The sequence below is a fragment of the Podarcis cretensis genome (assembly GCF_951804945.1).
Source record: "Podarcis cretensis genome assembly, chromosome: 3".
Taxonomy (NCBI): Eukaryota; Metazoa; Chordata; class Lepidosauria; order Squamata; family Lacertidae; genus Podarcis; species Podarcis cretensis.
Genome location: NC_137172.1, coordinates 86,303,937 through 86,320,165, shown reverse-complemented (window position 1 = coordinate 86,320,165; position 16,229 = coordinate 86,303,937). Strand labels below are relative to the sequence as shown.

General features: G+C 40.8%; 1 protein-coding gene across 1 annotated transcript; it reads right to left on the bottom strand.

Annotated features, from left to right (window-relative positions):
- Nucleotides 1-2,832: 2,832 nt before the first annotated feature.
- On the bottom strand, nucleotides 2,833-10,344 carry COX7A2 (cytochrome c oxidase subunit 7A2). Its single transcript, XM_079970604.1, has 4 exons — nucleotides 10,176-10,344; nucleotides 8,597-8,686; nucleotides 4,466-4,550; nucleotides 2,833-3,068 (listed from the first exon to the last, which is right to left on the bottom strand). The coding sequence occupies exons 1-4, from the start codon at nucleotides 10,191-10,193 to the stop codon at nucleotides 3,010-3,012; spliced, it is 252 nt and encodes an 83-aa protein (XP_079826730.1). The 5' UTR covers nucleotides 10,194-10,344; the 3' UTR covers nucleotides 2,833-3,009.
- Nucleotides 10,345-16,229: the final 5,885 nt, after the last annotated feature.

The window sequence follows — 16,229 nt, the reverse complement described above, 5'->3', positions numbered from 1 at the left end:
GTGTTTGGAGGCCATTTGATCTCACCTCCTTTATTTGCTGCCTACCCCTCAAGGATCATTTCCAGTTTCTGAGCATTGCACTTCCAGTTCTCAGCATGGCTGACCTGACCCACATTCTTGCAGGTTCCATCTTTTTTTCTAAATCCCCTCTAGTTTAGTGCTCACATGAAATTATTGATCGTATGATATATGCACAAAACACACCTGCCCATCTTCACAATTTGCTGACTGTCTGCCATGGGTGGGTGGAGCTGAAGGTGGAGACAACACCAAAAGCAGACTACTTGCTTACAAGAAGAATGACCTGGAAAACATGGGGTTTCAGGGGTTTCTCTCAGAGTAAAAGCCAAGGCAAAAATCACCCGGTCCCAGACCAAACTGAAAACAAGGCAAGGAGATGCGGACTTAAGTGGGTGGAACCCAAGAGGCTTCTTGAAAAATTGGTGATTTTGAATTTTACTTGTTATTTTCGTTAGTGTTATGCAAAGGCATACTAATGTCATAAGCAGACAGAGAGACAGAAGTACTTTCCTGTTATCAGACCAGAACCTGCTGCCAACCAGTTTTGGCTGGTCCTGAATTCTAGTATTATGAGAGGGGCAGAAAAACACCTATCAGCATTGGGCTACCAGTTAAAAAGCTGGTGGCCTTTGCTATATAGACCACCATGGAAAAAGATGGCTCCTAAGCTGCATAACTGTTCCTTCAGTTGATATGTACAAGAATATTTGCTCCATTTATTGCTTTAGGCCCTAATTCAGGCCTTCATTTTCCCCCATTCCATATTAGGAAATCTAAAAATGGCTATACCTTTCCCCACCTTTGACAGAAATGGATATATTATGGGCAAATAGGTCCAGGATTGTTTTTGGTTTGGCTTCATTCAGCTTGGGACTGGGCATCTTTAAAATGTATTCTTTAAAACATAACCACATATAGCTTTTAATTTTGTGGGAAGTACTTAATGAAATTTGCAAGCATATTAGACCCACCTGAAGGGGGTGAATCCTGCCAAAATTCAGGAGGGCAGCTGTAGTGATTTTCCTGCATGGGCAGCCTGTACTGTTTTGGACTGGAGAAAAAATGAACCCCACTTGAAATTGATGGGACTTAAGTTACAGCACAATCCTAACTGTATCTAGTGAGAAATAAGTTCTATTGCATGCAAGGGAACTTACTCTCAGGCAGGGGTGCTAACTTGCATGGGGCGGGGGGGGGGGGGAGCGCCACCCTGCAGAATTGCTCACACGATGTGGGGCATGGACACCATTTGAATGACAATGCTCATCAACTTTTTGGGGGGCAAACATTTTATTAGTGGGGGCTGAAAAGACCTCGGCCCCTAGGAGTTGGCTCCTATGCTCTCAGGTAAGCGGTGCTGCCTTAGACAATGATTTAAATCACATTGGTTTCAGTGGCTCTGCTGAATTGTATGAGACTAAGGCTGCAAACTTCTTAGCTGGGAGTAAGCCCCATTGAATTCCACAGGACCTACTTCTGAACAGATATGAACAGGACTGAGTTCTAAGCTTGGATTCAAGTCATTCTTCTCCCCATGGCCCTCGACCGCACAAGGCATCTACAATTTGAAGTGCTCATGCATTAGACTCTCTCTGTCTTCTGCAAAAGAAAAAAAAATCAGACTAGCTTAACAAAAGCAAGAGACTTTCTAGAAAACTGTGTACAAGCATACACGAAATGATGTGTAACACAGGAGAGAGACTTTTGACTGAGTCATAAAGGAGTCTCACCACAACAATTATTTATGTACTGTCTGATTTCATGGCCAGTGATGTGTTTGAGCATAATTTCAGGTATCTGACTCAGTAGGAGTTATGCAGGCGAAATCCATTCTCTTGTATATGTCACACATGAAGGAAAATAATAACAGGACTATTAAAGCAGCTGGAAAAACAGACGAATACAGAAAACATTTGCTCAATTAGGCTTCATAACAATTACCCAATTTTATAGCTTATTAGAAAACATTATTTGGCATGGTCCCATTGCAGGTGAGAAAACAGGACCTTTAAACATGACTGTATCATTTAAGAAAATGTATTTAGAGGGACAGTATTTAAACAGAAATTCAATAGTGACATCATGCGGTGATACTTCAGTTGATTGTGACACAGGGAAGGTATCTTCCTCCTACTAACTGTAGCTTCGATGCTCTTCTAAAGGCAGTTAATAAGCATTGCCAAGTTCCTGCAGAACCCTTACTCGAGAGTAAGGCTCACTGAACATAGCAAGACTTCTGATTAAAGGCACATATGGCTAAGTTGCATTTTGCCTCAAAATTGGCTCACAGCGTGATTAGAAATAATTTATATAGACCACCTTTCATTGCAAAAGTAATGGTCTGTAGGAAGACTCCAAGTGCTTAGCTTAGACATTGCTTTATGCAAATCACATCATAGTGCGAGTACTCAGGGAAATAAGTTACAGATAGGTAGCCGTGTTGGTCTGCCATAGTCAAAACAAAATAAAAAAATTCCTTCCAGTAGCACCTTAAAGACCAACTAGGTTAGTACTTGGTATGAGCTTTCGTGTGCATGCACACTATAAGTGAGTCCTTATTGGTGAAATAAACTTCAATTGGCTAAACTGTGAAGAGCTATAGGAGATGAATTTTGTTCCATGATATTAAGACTGTGTTTATAGTATGACATTTACCTAATCCATGTTTAGCTATTTTTGATCCTGAAGACAAAAAGGATGGCAAATTAGCAAGCCCTACAAATTCAAACTTGAGCCTATTATTTCTGCTTGAGATTAAACTGCAGGCTTCACAAAAAACACATTAAATTCAGCAAATAAACTTTCAACAGATTCGAGCACACAGGAATGTAAAACTACTTTATTGGTCACAGCATAGAACATTTCAACTCAATAAATATTGATCCCCAACACAGACATCATTTATGACAAGGACAAAGTAGGTCCCTGAAGAGTGTTTTGGAATGGTGTGGAGAGGTGTTACTCCAAGATGCATCCTGTAAACTGGGGTCAATTGTTTTTCTTGGGCATTGCTGCATTGAAGAGCACATAAAGGAGATAGCCTGTTCCTGAAGAGAAGACACACAACATTAGGTCAGATCAAGCACAAATGCTTTAGATGATGGCACTTTATTAGCATAAGCTCTCTTTTTAAAAAAAGTATTCATGCCACTCTTTTGCTCTAATCTTATTAGACTGACAGAAAATGACACAATATATGTTAAGTTTCTTCAGGCTAAAAGGAGCCCGTTTTCCCATTCCTTTTATATCACCAGACCAATTAAGTACATAAAGGGAGGATTATGACATTTCTGAGCACAATTCAAAGTGTTGCGGATGACCTTTAAAGCCCTAAATGACCTTGGCCCTGTATACCTGAAGGAGCGTCTTCAATCCCAGCGTTCAGCCCGGACACTGAGATCCAGCACTGACGATTCCTTCACTTAGAGAAGTGAAGCTACAGAGAACCAGGCAGAGGGTCTTCTCTGTAGTAGCACCCATCCTGTAGAACACACTCCCATCAGATGTCAAAGAGATGAATATCTTTATGTATAACCTTCATAAGACATCTGAAGGCAGCCCTGTACAGGGAAGTTTCTTAAGGTTTAATGCTTTATTATGTTGTCATATATGTTGGAAACCGCCCAAATGGCTTCGGCAACCCAGTCAGATGGGTGAGGTACAAATAAATTATTATTATTAGACAAAACTCTAAAAATGCCGTAAGTTTTATGATAAAAATTGCCATCTTAAACTCTTGAGCTTTCAGAAATTCTGGTAAATTAAAGTGCTTCCAGCATGCTGTTTTCAATACAGGGATCAGGAACCTGCAGCTCTCCATATATCACTGTACTCTAGGCCCCATCAGTTCTGGCCAAGGTCAATGATTACTGAAGCTGTAGTCCAACAACATATGGAGGGGCACAGGTCCCCCATCATTTTCCTGGCAGCTGCATTTTAACCTGAGCTTCCATTCAGAAGTTTCTGCCTCATATTTTTGGGCTTTAAAAAGGTTCCCAACAAATGATTGTAAAGACTGCATTCTCAAAGGTGTCAGAAACCCACTCAGTCAAATAGCTAAGTAAAGTAGGCATTATGGGAAAGTGGCATAGGAAAACCTGCAAGCTTGAATGTAAACGCTCATCCAAATTTGCCTACTGAACAGAGTGGGGATCTGGGTTCCTTTAAGACAGAGCTCTTATAGACTCAAGTGATGTTCACAACAGAAAGAGGAGAAAATAATGTGGAGAATATTCACAAACAGCAGTCTGGTATCTCTTGTGCTTTTATACTGGTTTTCCTAAGCATGTTTTTAATAACACGGTAACATACAGCACAGAATTTCCAAGTTCCCAAGTTCCTGTTTTAGATTTATGCAGAGGAGTGGTACTTTCTCTCTTAGAAATATGAACACATAACCAGAGACATCTATGACAGCTCTGCTGCTTCTCTGTTAAAGTCTTACCAAAAACGGAAAGGATCATGGTGGTTCGATACAGCATTGCATCCATTGTTCCACCTTTTAGGTACACTGGAATGCCATTATCTTCCTAACAACAACAACAAAGATGCAGAATTCATGAGTTAAGACTCTTCTCTTTTAGGATTTATTTTTTAAAATTGAAACCTATTCTGCTAGAGTTACAATGTTAGAAAGCTAACTCCGGCTCTGTTTACTCAAGTCCAGGCAAAAAGTACAAAAAGTTATTTCCTGCATAGTTGCCAGTTATTCAAGGCTAAATACTGTAATTTGGAACATCTACCCGATATTGAAAGTTCACCAATACTGAAACAGCCCTCTGTTGAAAGCATGCTACCATATACTGTAAAAAGAGACTCTACTGCTCAGCTATATATGTCATATGAGCAGTAGGGCTGGGCGATAACTGGTTTTCAGCATCACAGTATATAACCAGCTCAACATCACAATAAACCAATATATAATGATGTCTGAAATAAGGATAGAACCATGTGAAGCAAATGGGCTAAGGTCCTGGGAACTGCTACCTAAACAGAGAAAGGTGGGGAGGAAGAAGTAGCCAAACCTTGTGTTGATTCCTGGATGGGGTGGAGTGGAGGTGGAAAGCAGAAGAGGGGAACCCCCACATCCGTATTCTCCTAAGGATAAGCCTTATACCCTAAATATTTCTGGGGGTGGGGAGAGATACATTACTTCCTCAGCCCAGGCAGGCTAAAATGAGCTGCAGGGAAGCAACCAGAGAGGAAAGGCAAGGAGTGGAAGAATAAATCAACCAGCTCTAACGAGCAGCCTATTTGCAGCCCATTCCTATGCTTGTTTACTTAAACATCCCACCAAGTTCAATAAAACTCAAGTCCCAAGTATGCATACACAGGACTGCAGCCTAAAATTAGAGTGTATTGGGACACCGTTCAACTGATTAGTTACAATATTCTTTTTATTGACCCTAGTCAAATATGATCAAACTTTCTAAAGGGTCAAGAATGCCCTTATGTAAGTGGCAATACATTGAGTGCAGAACTGGTTAATCAACCAGCAACTGTGAAAGCAAGGAACTGTTCCCTCCTCAACCCTTATCAGAGCTTGTGTCACTCACAGATCTCTCATTCAGCCACTATGAGGGTATGCTCCAGTCAAACTGTCCCAACCCCATCTACTCTGTGGGAAATGTTTGGTGCTGGCTCCTGCTCAGTGGGGTTGGTTGTTTTGTGAGCATGTGAGTTTAGGTGCACCTACTGTGTTTCATAAATGCTATTAACTGTTGTAAGAACTCAAATCAGAAAACAGGCTATAAATCTACTGAATAAATTTTAGGAGCAGGTATCACCCGCATTCTCTCTATAAAGAATTTTTGTCCTCATCCTTTCCAGTTAAGCAACATGTTCTGGTTCTCTGGCCACTTGCTAAACTGCTGGCATCTCTAAATGGGAGCACAACAGTAAAGAGGAAACACAAAGCATGTGCATACATAATCATAAATTAGGGTCAGCAAATTAGCTAGAGTCAATAAGGATTGAGTCAGCAGCCTACATAGTGCAGCGAATGTGAGCACTGTAGCACAGGACAGCAGCGGTGCAGTGAACGTCAGCACTGTGGACGAAGGCATGTATGCACACTGCAATATACTGCCTTAAAGGGTCATGGAAGACATCATTTCATAGACAATGGTGACACTACTTACTTGTGGTTCTGATTTTCCAGTTAACACACAGATCAGCCAGCAAGATTAGAGACCAACTTTCTCCCTCTCAGTTAAATGACCACCTGTCACTGCCGAAGGCCACTTTTCAGGCAGTGCAAAGTCTGTGGGGCCACTGCCACCCTCAGGGAGCAAGTAAAGAAATCAGCCAGCAGATTCCACAATGGCCACAAGGAAAGGAAGAACCCGTTTTATCAAGGCATACCACTCTTTGCTTAATCCTTCTGCAAAAGTTTAGCCACATTTCACATGCCAAGGGAGATGACATTCAGTGTGAAATTTGCTGTTATTTTGCAAAGACTGAGAGAGGGACTAGACTCTGAAGTCTTCTAGAATAAAATAATGAAGGAAAATACTTTTTTGTAATTAGCATGCTTTGCTAGGGTTTTACTGGTTAGGGGGTTGATCAAATAACTTATTCCTTTAAAATCCTTGATCAATTTTTGACTAGTCAAATGCCAACACAATGTACCCACCACTTTTGAAAAGATGTCCCATTTTGAACTACTCAACTTAGATGGGCTGATGCTTTAGTGGGCATGTCTTGGGACGCAGGGGGGAGGGGGCCAAGAAAAACTATTTTATGAAAAGTATTTGATTATTAACATTAAGGACAACACGGCTGAAATCACAACTTTGGAAAAACCAAGTCATGAATCAGACTACCTAGATGATAAAACAAACTATCAAGTAAAAATATTACAGCACATTTTTTTCTCATAGCAAGCAGAATAGTGTCTTCTTACATTAGGGATAGAAATCTGTAGCCATCCCTGACCATCAGTCATGCCATCTGGAGGGCTGCAGGTTCCCCACCTCTACCCTGTACTGTTCAGCATGACAACCGAGAATGATCAAAGACTGTTAGTACAGCTGTCTATAGAACACACAAAAAGGTTTGAGTTCTAACTTATGATACCCAGCACCACATAGATTATTTATTAACTAGTCACAATTTGCTAGCCAGGTAGGACATTGCCTATATTTTTTAAGATACTCCCAGAAGCTAAAATTCTGATTTGTCTTGGCTTCCAGGTGGAAAAATCAAAACTGGAAATAGAACTGTTAGATCCTAAAATTAAGAATTTGTCAAGAATGTATAACTTGCTGTTGAAATGGAATACTCAGGATGAAACGGTGAAATCTGTTATGATTAAATGGGCACAAGACGTTGGACATAATATTATGATGGCTGACTGGGAACAGTTATGGACCACAGGTATGAAATTCACGGCATGTAATGCCTTAAGAGAGAATATAATGAAAATGATATACAGGTGGTACATGACACCAGTCAAGCTTGCAAAAATCTATCATCTGCCCGATAATAAATGTTGGAAATGTAAAGAGACCGAAGGTACATTCTTTCACATTTGGTGGACGTGCCCAAGGATTAAGACCTTCTGGGAGATGATCTATAATGAAATGAAAAAGGTATTTAAATATACCTTTCTGAAGAAACCAGAGGCCTTTCTCCTGGGCATGGTCGGCCAATTGGTGCCAAAGAAGGACAGAACTTTCTTTATGTATGCTACAACAGCAGCAAGAATACGTATTGCAAAGTATTGGAAGACACAAGATTTACCCAGATGAAGGTGATGGACTATATGGAACTGGCGGAAATGATTGGTAGAATCCGAGACCAGGGAGAAGAGTCGGTGGAGGAAGATTGGAGGAAATTTAAAGACTATTTACAGAAACATTGTAAAATTAATATCTGTTAGAAGGATGTTGGAATAATATTATATGATTTTAGCAGGAATGATATAAAGGATTTGGGAATAACTGACTGTTAATTCGTGAAAGGAGGAAAAGTAAAGTTACATTATATTAAGACAATTTACAGGACAAAAATTTTAAAAGAGGGAAAGGATTTGCTGAAATGGATAATTGACCTAGAATACAAAAAAGGGAGGTGTGAGGAGGTCAAGGAAATAAGCTAATGAAAGATTAGTAATGAGGAGATCTGATGTATTTTTTTTCTGCGTTTTTGTTTTTGTTTAATGGGTCTTATTTCTCTGTTTTTTTCCCCTGTAATTTTTAAAACTTTAATAAATATTATTTAAAAAAAAATAAAATTCTGATTTGTCTTCAACAGCTATTGCTGTATCTTTCACATGTAACTTAATTGCATTCGTAAGCATAAATTCATTCATACAAGCATGCTATTGGATTTCAGATAATTTAGCACTACTGAGAAAATAAGCAGCTATCACAGCAATCAGACTGTGTGGTCTTAAAAGATAAAAAAGAAAGAAAGAAAGATGGCTTGGACGCTAAATGCCATTAGTGGTGCTACGTAAAGTACATTCATCGTAAAAAAAATCATATATATATATTTATATAGATAGATAAAAACAATATTAAGAGGTTCCATTACAATGTCATTTTTTCTCAAAGTATGCATGCAACCATACCTGGAAATGTTTCTGTAATTCCGGAACCTTGTTTGTAATCTGCCTGCGGGAGGCAGTGCTTATGGATTTCTGAGAAATTTGCCGAAGAGTCTGCAAAACAAACAAAAAATATTTCTTTTTAAATTATTATTAGAAGTAGTGCTTCTTTTGTTAAGGGTACACTCATATGCACAATTACTTGGGAAGCAAGTAAACTAAACACTAGTGGTTTAGACCAAATGTAGTTAGTGACCACACTAGTGTACACAGAATGATAATCACAGTTTTCTCTGAAACGAAAATGTTAGATATAGCTTAATGAGGCAAGCCTACTTCAGACTATGGCTAACAACCCTAGCTAGTTTTAATAAGCCATACTTAACACTATAATTTTTGTTCTGAACCTACCAAACTGTAGTTAGTTAAGAATGAAAGGAAGTGTTTGATCTTATATGTCAGTGCTGGATGTGGGGAGTGTATTGTTCAAGGGCTTGCTTACATAAAGCTTAATCATGTTTTGCTATTATGTGTAAAAACAGCTATTCTTGTATATGTTTAACCTGTGCTGACCATTGCTGCCTCTTTCATTGCATGGCCATTAGGCCCCACTGTTTCACCCCACATTTCTACCAACTGAAAATACAGTAAATCTACATAAATCTGATGAAAGGCACACAAGCTTGTGTCACATGCCTCTTTAAGATACCAACAAAAAACCTGTTGCTTCTGCCAAAAGCTAACAGCTACTTTGTTGAAATCCTGCTTTTCCCAACCCATTTTCCCCTTCTTAATCTGCACCATGTAAAAAAGGAAGTTGGTACACCCAAACCACCAAACTGGGAGACCATAGACCAACACCTATCTTTGAAAATCAAAGGACTTGGACATGGCAAACATTACCAACCAATGAAAATATAAAGTAAAATACATTGGCTTGGATCCCAATATGTGAACTTAAGACCCATGGAAATAAAATGCCTCATCTCCTCCTGGAAGCCACCTTAGCCCACCAACGCCTCCCCAGATGCCCTCTCCTCCATTAATGTGTGACAGCCACCGTGGAGGAAATAACTGCCCCAAATTAGGCAGACTTCTGAAACCTGATATTGGCAAATTTCCCCTTCAACCCATACTCCATGGCACCCTCCCCAGCCTTCTTAAAAGAGGTTTTCCAGATCCCGCCCCCTGACCATTTACAAGGCCCAAACCAGTCACGATATGACCACCCCGACCCCCCCCCAAACCCCGATACCTTAACTCAAGTATGGTTCCTTTTTAAATAGGCGTAGTTTAGTTTTAAGCAGCCATTTCGACAAACAAAAATACTATTTTATTATAGCTGTTTTTGTGGGAATTGCTGAGGGTGCGGGGTTCACTTTTGCTGGATATTTTTGCTGCATATTTGCTACACTGTGTTTTCGTTTTTCGCTTTTAACACTGCGTGGAATTTGCAACCTTGAAAAAGGCAGTTCACAACCGCAGGAAATGCAATAAAAGGGGCCTCCCTTCACTCGTCTATCTCGCTGCTTCCGCGGCTACTTTCCCAACAGCAAAAGCCACCCAAGTCACAGGCCAGACCCTCCTCCTCCTCCGGCCATACCAAAAGGTTCCGAAGCATCTTGGCAGCTCTTCCTCTTCACCTTCCTCCTCGTCTACGCCGTCGCCTTCAACGCAGGAACAAGGGCACCGGAAACAGGAAGCGAGACGCCGCTCGACGCCGCCTGACGTCACAATCCCTAGGCGACCATGGCGACCGGCGCGCGCATCCAAAGCGAGAGCTTCCGGTATTAATCAACAAGCCGTCGTTCCAGTCTTTCTAGACGTTGGTACCTCTATGGTTAAATATTCTTTTTAAAAAAAAAAAAAAAAATCTCCATAGCGGCGAAAGGCAGATCAGTTTGAGATCGGAAGTATCATATATAACCAGGACGGGTGCCGTCTTTATTTGTAAAGTCTATGAACCCCCTTGTTATTGAGAGACGGAGAGAGCGGGACTTCCTCTTAGGCTGCGGAGTCGTGAGCCAGAGGGAAACCTAGAGCGCCACAAGCGGGCTGGCGGGTGAACTGCAGTGTCCCGCCGCCTTGCTTGATTTACGCGGCTCCTAAGCGCATCCCTGGGCAGGGCAGCCAAGTTCTCCCGAAGCCGGGAGGGAGGCGCTTTTGAAGAGAATGGTCAGGTTCAACTGCAAAAAGATGCCGGCCCAACTCTCCTCCCCTCCCGGTCCCTTCTTCTTCAGGACTTGGCCAGAAAATGGCTATAGGGTGGGTATAGCGTTCTTCCCTAGCACGTTTGTTAAAGAGAGGTTTTGCTTTCCTTTTAAAAACACTGCACAGAAGTTGCAACTTTTCAAGGGCGGTTATTATAATTCCCATAAATGCAAGAAAACGGCCACCGCCCCTTAAACCTCCCGCAGCATCCCCACCCGCTTGACTGCTGGAAACTGACGAGGCGAACGTCTTGCTTTGTAGCTGTCGCTACTAATTCCTCTGCTGATTTGCAGCCTGGCGGGCAACTTTTAAGGGTGCAAGAAGAGCCCCGAGAAGGAGGTGGATGGGCAGAATTCAGCTGGATAATTTGCAGTTTGGGGACAAATTGTGAAATTCTTCTGGCCTGCCACAGGTTCAGCTACAGGGAGATTGCTCCAGGCAAACCAAGCAGCTACCTGGCTCGCTCAGATGCAGGCGATTGCTCCCAAGAAGAGGACATTGAACACACAGAACTTCCACTTCAGACTACTGGATAGTTCCAGTGCACCCTCACTGGAAAATTTCTAAGCCCAGAGTGTTTTTCAATAAGCAACTAGAGGGGGCAATTGTTTGAGGCACTTCACATTATCTCAGTAATTGTTAGCAACCCTTTATTCTACTTTTGCCATTGCCCACACCAGAGTCACATAACTTCCCATCCTTATTTGGTTTGTGGAATCCTACAGCCTAAGACGGTGAAGGGGAACTAGCAACCTTCCAGCAATTGGGAAACTGTTGTTTCCTATTTGTGATCTGTACACCACCCACCTTACAATGGGGCCTGGGCAGTTAACAATACAGTGGTACCTCGGGTTAAGAACTTAATTCGTTCCAGGGGTCCATCTTAACCTGCAACTGTTCTTAACCTGAAGCACCACTTTAGCTAATGGGGCCTCCCGTGCTGCCGCCGCGCGATTTCTGTTCTCATCCTGAAGCAAAGTTCTTAACCTGAGGTACTGTTTCTGGGTTAGCGGAGTCTGTAACCTGAAGCGTATGTAACCCGAGGTAACACTGTAAAGGATAAATAAAAAGGCACTAAAATGAAAGTGTAAAATAACCAAAGTATAAAAACCAATAATTGAGATTTTGCTGCAGCTGGCTCTAACAAAGAAAACATTAGCACGCTAAAGACTACAACACCTATCATCCCTGGCCATGCTAGCTGGGACAGATAGCAGTTGAAATTCAACATCTGGAGAACCACAGTCTCCTTTAGCCTAGAAGAATGACATTGTTTGACTTAGTTTGAGCAATTTCTTGTATGGAACTTTAGATAAAAGTGTTTCCTTGTTCTAGCTTCTTTCCTCTGGGGTTTACATTCCCAAATGACCTACTAGTAGATGCAACATCTGACCAGCTCTCAGTCTTCAGAGGAGTCTACTTTTGCACCTGACCTGGTGCCAGTGGTTTGGCGCTGCCTGAGAGCCCCAAGCTTGGCAGCAATGGCAGTGGTTGGCTGCCATTTTAAATGATCCAAAATGCAATGCCCCATTTCATATATATATTAAATTAAAACAGTGGGCAGCCACCACAGATGAGATACATACTTGGCTCCTATTCAAAAGCAACACTGATGTGCACCTATCACTAAAGAGCCTACAAAAGAGGGCAGCAAGTTGCCACTGCTGTCATGTCAAAAGGTAGGTGTAGTCACATTAGAAGGGTTATGTATTGGGGCCCATAATTCCTAGGCAAGTTGAAGATGCATTATTAGGTAGACTTGGAACATGAGGGCTTAGATCCATATTTGTGTGAGTAGGTGCAACTCTCACTTCAACTTAATCCTTGGAAGAATGTCCAAATCCATCCATCCTTCTTTCTTTCTTTCTTTCTTTCTTTCTTTCTTTCTCTCTCTCTCTCTCTCTCTCTCTCTCTCTCTCTCTTTCTTTCTTTCTTTCTTCACTTACTCACTCGCTTATTTAGGATTGTCTCTCCTGAGCCTGAGGGGGAGAAAGTGGGGAGGCTGTAGTGGGATGAAGAAAAGAGGCAGCCACTATCATGTTGGACCCATATAATCAGGGCTGTTATTTGTTATATCTTTGTCATCATGCAAGTTTGGCAAGGTTTGTTGCTGTTTAATTTTGGTTCGGCAATGCTCAAAGAGGCGGCCTTACAATGGCATAGTTTCCTGGAACTTAGTACTAGTTATTTGCATGACAAATTGTCCCTAATGACTGTTAACAAGCATCATTACTAACACAACTTGAAATACATTTTGAATGTTGTGACATTACACTACCATTAGTGTAAACAAAGCAGGTGATATGATCCTTTTACTGGGGTTAAACTCCCACCAATAAAAATATATAACCTCATTGGTGGGTTTATTTTCCCATATCCTGTTATATGAATATGCTAGTTACTGTTATGAATCTTTTTTCATATTACTATTTTCCTAAGTAATGCTTGGCATGAAGAAATTAGTAGACTTTTAAAAACTGACTTCTCCCAGCAAATGCAAATTGCTTCTAGTTATCACTCACATGCTGTCTGATGTGCTATTCAACATAATAAATTCATCTTTGTACTTTTTTTTGCTCTGACCATTAAATTATTTCTGATATAAAAATGAAAATTACTTTTGTAGGTCTGGTAGTTTTATTTTGACTTCACAGAACATTTTAGGGTTTCAATGGATGTTAATTTAGAATGAAATGGAAAGGAAACTGATTCTCTGAAGAGAATCCAGGAACACTTGCTATAATGATTATCTTCATGATTTGAAGACAACAGCCTGCCTTTCATTACGGCATAAGCAGTGCCTTTAGGACCCATGTGCTGACTGTACAGTTCTCATGAGTAACACATTTATGCACAACGGTAGCTAAGAACACCTGGAGTTGTGGTTAGTACCAACTGCAGACATGGTGAAAAATTCACAGCATAGAAATAGGAAGAAGAAACCAGGGCTAATCATTTGTTAGCAATAACATTGTACACCTCAGGGGGAGGGGGGCAGCCACATGCAGTTGAAGATAGGCAACTCTTAATTGTATTTTTCCTTCTAAGGTACTTGCTTAAAAACAGCCAAACAATGGAGCCAATTAGATCAGCAGCCAATTAGAACTCTTAAAAATCTTTACTTAACACTTGACTCAAATTACAAAGAACAAAATCAACTAGTACCTTGGTCTCTAAAATATCTCACATTGCTTCATTCAAGCCTTTTGTCTTGATTTCCATCCACTTAAAATCCCAAAACCTCTCAGATGAAAGTATGAGGAACTTACCAATTCAAGCAGCCACGTCTGTTTCAAATGAACGAAGGTAATCCTAAATTACCCTCAGTCTCTATTAAAACTAGAGCAGGGAACTTGTTATTCATCTTTTCTACAGAAGGTACAACAAATTAGAATGGCAGCTCTTACGTAATTTGCTGCTTTAAAGACACCGGTGCCACAACACTAACACTTTCGAGCTTAAATGTTAATTAAGCCCATAGTCTGCAACAGAGTTACTGGAAGTTGGGTTTCTGGATTGTCTTCTACGTTTTTTCTTCCCCATATGTGAAGCAAACACAAGACTCGGAAAGAAGTCAGTATTATACTGCAGTTACTTGCCATGAACAGCAGTGCTTTGTGTTGGAGCAAGATTAAATGGTGGATAGCAGGGAATTTGGAAAGAAATCATTTGACTAACTGCTGAGCAATATTTCTGTGACAAGAACAATATCCTGCTTGTGCAACACACAGTAATTATGCTCTGTAAAAGACTAACTGGATAACCCAAGTTAAATCTGCTTTAACAGTGGCATGTGGTTAAACAGGAAGCAGGTGACAAAGTACACCAGTCATGGAGAAACATGCCAAATCACCGTACCTGTTTAACCAAGCCCTGTTCTTGTTGGACATGTGACAGCAGAAGAACCCTAACCCTTCCCAGCTTTTTCTAGGAATAACTCTCAGGAGGTGGCTGTAGTCAGATGTGGTCAACATGAAATAGGAAAGTCAGCTGCTAGCAAATTTGTTCCAATGAGGTTTTTCATTGCCAAATTTAGCAGTTCATCTTACAGCCTTGTGCTAGAGCTAAAAAGCTCTTGATCAATATATATTCCAAGGCACTTTATGTATAATATGTCTCAGAATTTGCCTTCTCGGAACTGTAGAGTTGGAAGGGGCCATAAGGATCATCTAGCCCCCCCCCCGAGGAATCTTTTTGCCCAATGTGGGACTCAAACCCACAACCCTGAGATTAAGCATCTCCTGCTCTACCAACTGAGCTACCCCAGGTGAGCTTTGCCAATGCTATTATTACTGGGTTAAGCCAGCCAGTTGCTTTTCCGTAGGGATGTTTGAGACAGCTGCAGATTTTGACAGGTACAAAAAAGGATGACTGGAGCTAGGCATGATCCAACACTGAAGCTGAGATTATATTAACATGACAGCAAGTTATAAGGCACTGGGGTAAACTGGTGCAAACTGGGTAGACACGCTCTGTCTACATCACTGGTTTCAAGGGGAACAGACCTGAGATACAGCTTCGAGTCAGGTTTTCTGAAGGAATGTCTTTCATACATACCTTTCTGGACCTTCAGATGTTTTCCAGAGGCCCTTCTCCAGCATCTCCCATCAAATGAGATGAGGCAGGTATCTACCAAGAAGATACCATTTTTGGTGGTGGCAGCCCCAGTTATGGAATGCTCTCACTAGCAAGGTTTGTCTAATCCCTACACCAAATTATTTGCAGTACCAGAAGACCTTTTTATTTTCCCCGGCTTTTTAGGACTGTGTTTGTTCCAAGGGCTAAAATAAACCAATTGTCAGCTGTTTTTAAAACTCATTTTTAGAAGGAATTATGCTGCTTTCATTGATTTTTAAGTGGTAATTTGTATTGATCTCACTGTTCTAACTTTGGATTGTTAAATGTTTTTAAATGGGCGGAGGGTAAACAATGTTGAGGAGATGGTTGATGGGCAAATAGCAAATGCTTAAATAAATAAAATAGGTATCTCATTAAGGAGTGTTGAGTTTGGAACAGGGAAAACCCCTCTGGTTAAAAAAGTCTCAGATAGCTTTTCATAATGTGATCTAAATCAACTGAATTCAAGGCTGTTTTAGTTCTACTGGTTCAGTTTAAAGCAATTCATATTAAATCCCTACTGTAATTGGAATGCATGTTCTAGACAATTAAGTTCATAGACAGCCACTGCCAAGTATCTACAGAAAATCTGGCATTCAATTTGCACATTATAGCAAACATACAAGTCAGGTGTATGTAAGATTCAATTTGGCAAGGAAGTGTGCGTATTTAAGGAAAGAAGTAGTGTAAACTAACACAACTGACTGCATATTTATTTGTGAGTCACTTGGTTTTCTAGGAAATGAATTCTACTGTGCCTCCAACTGAGTGATCTCAGCTTTCAAAATCCTTCTACAGAATTATTTCCGCATTTAACGTTCCTGTATTT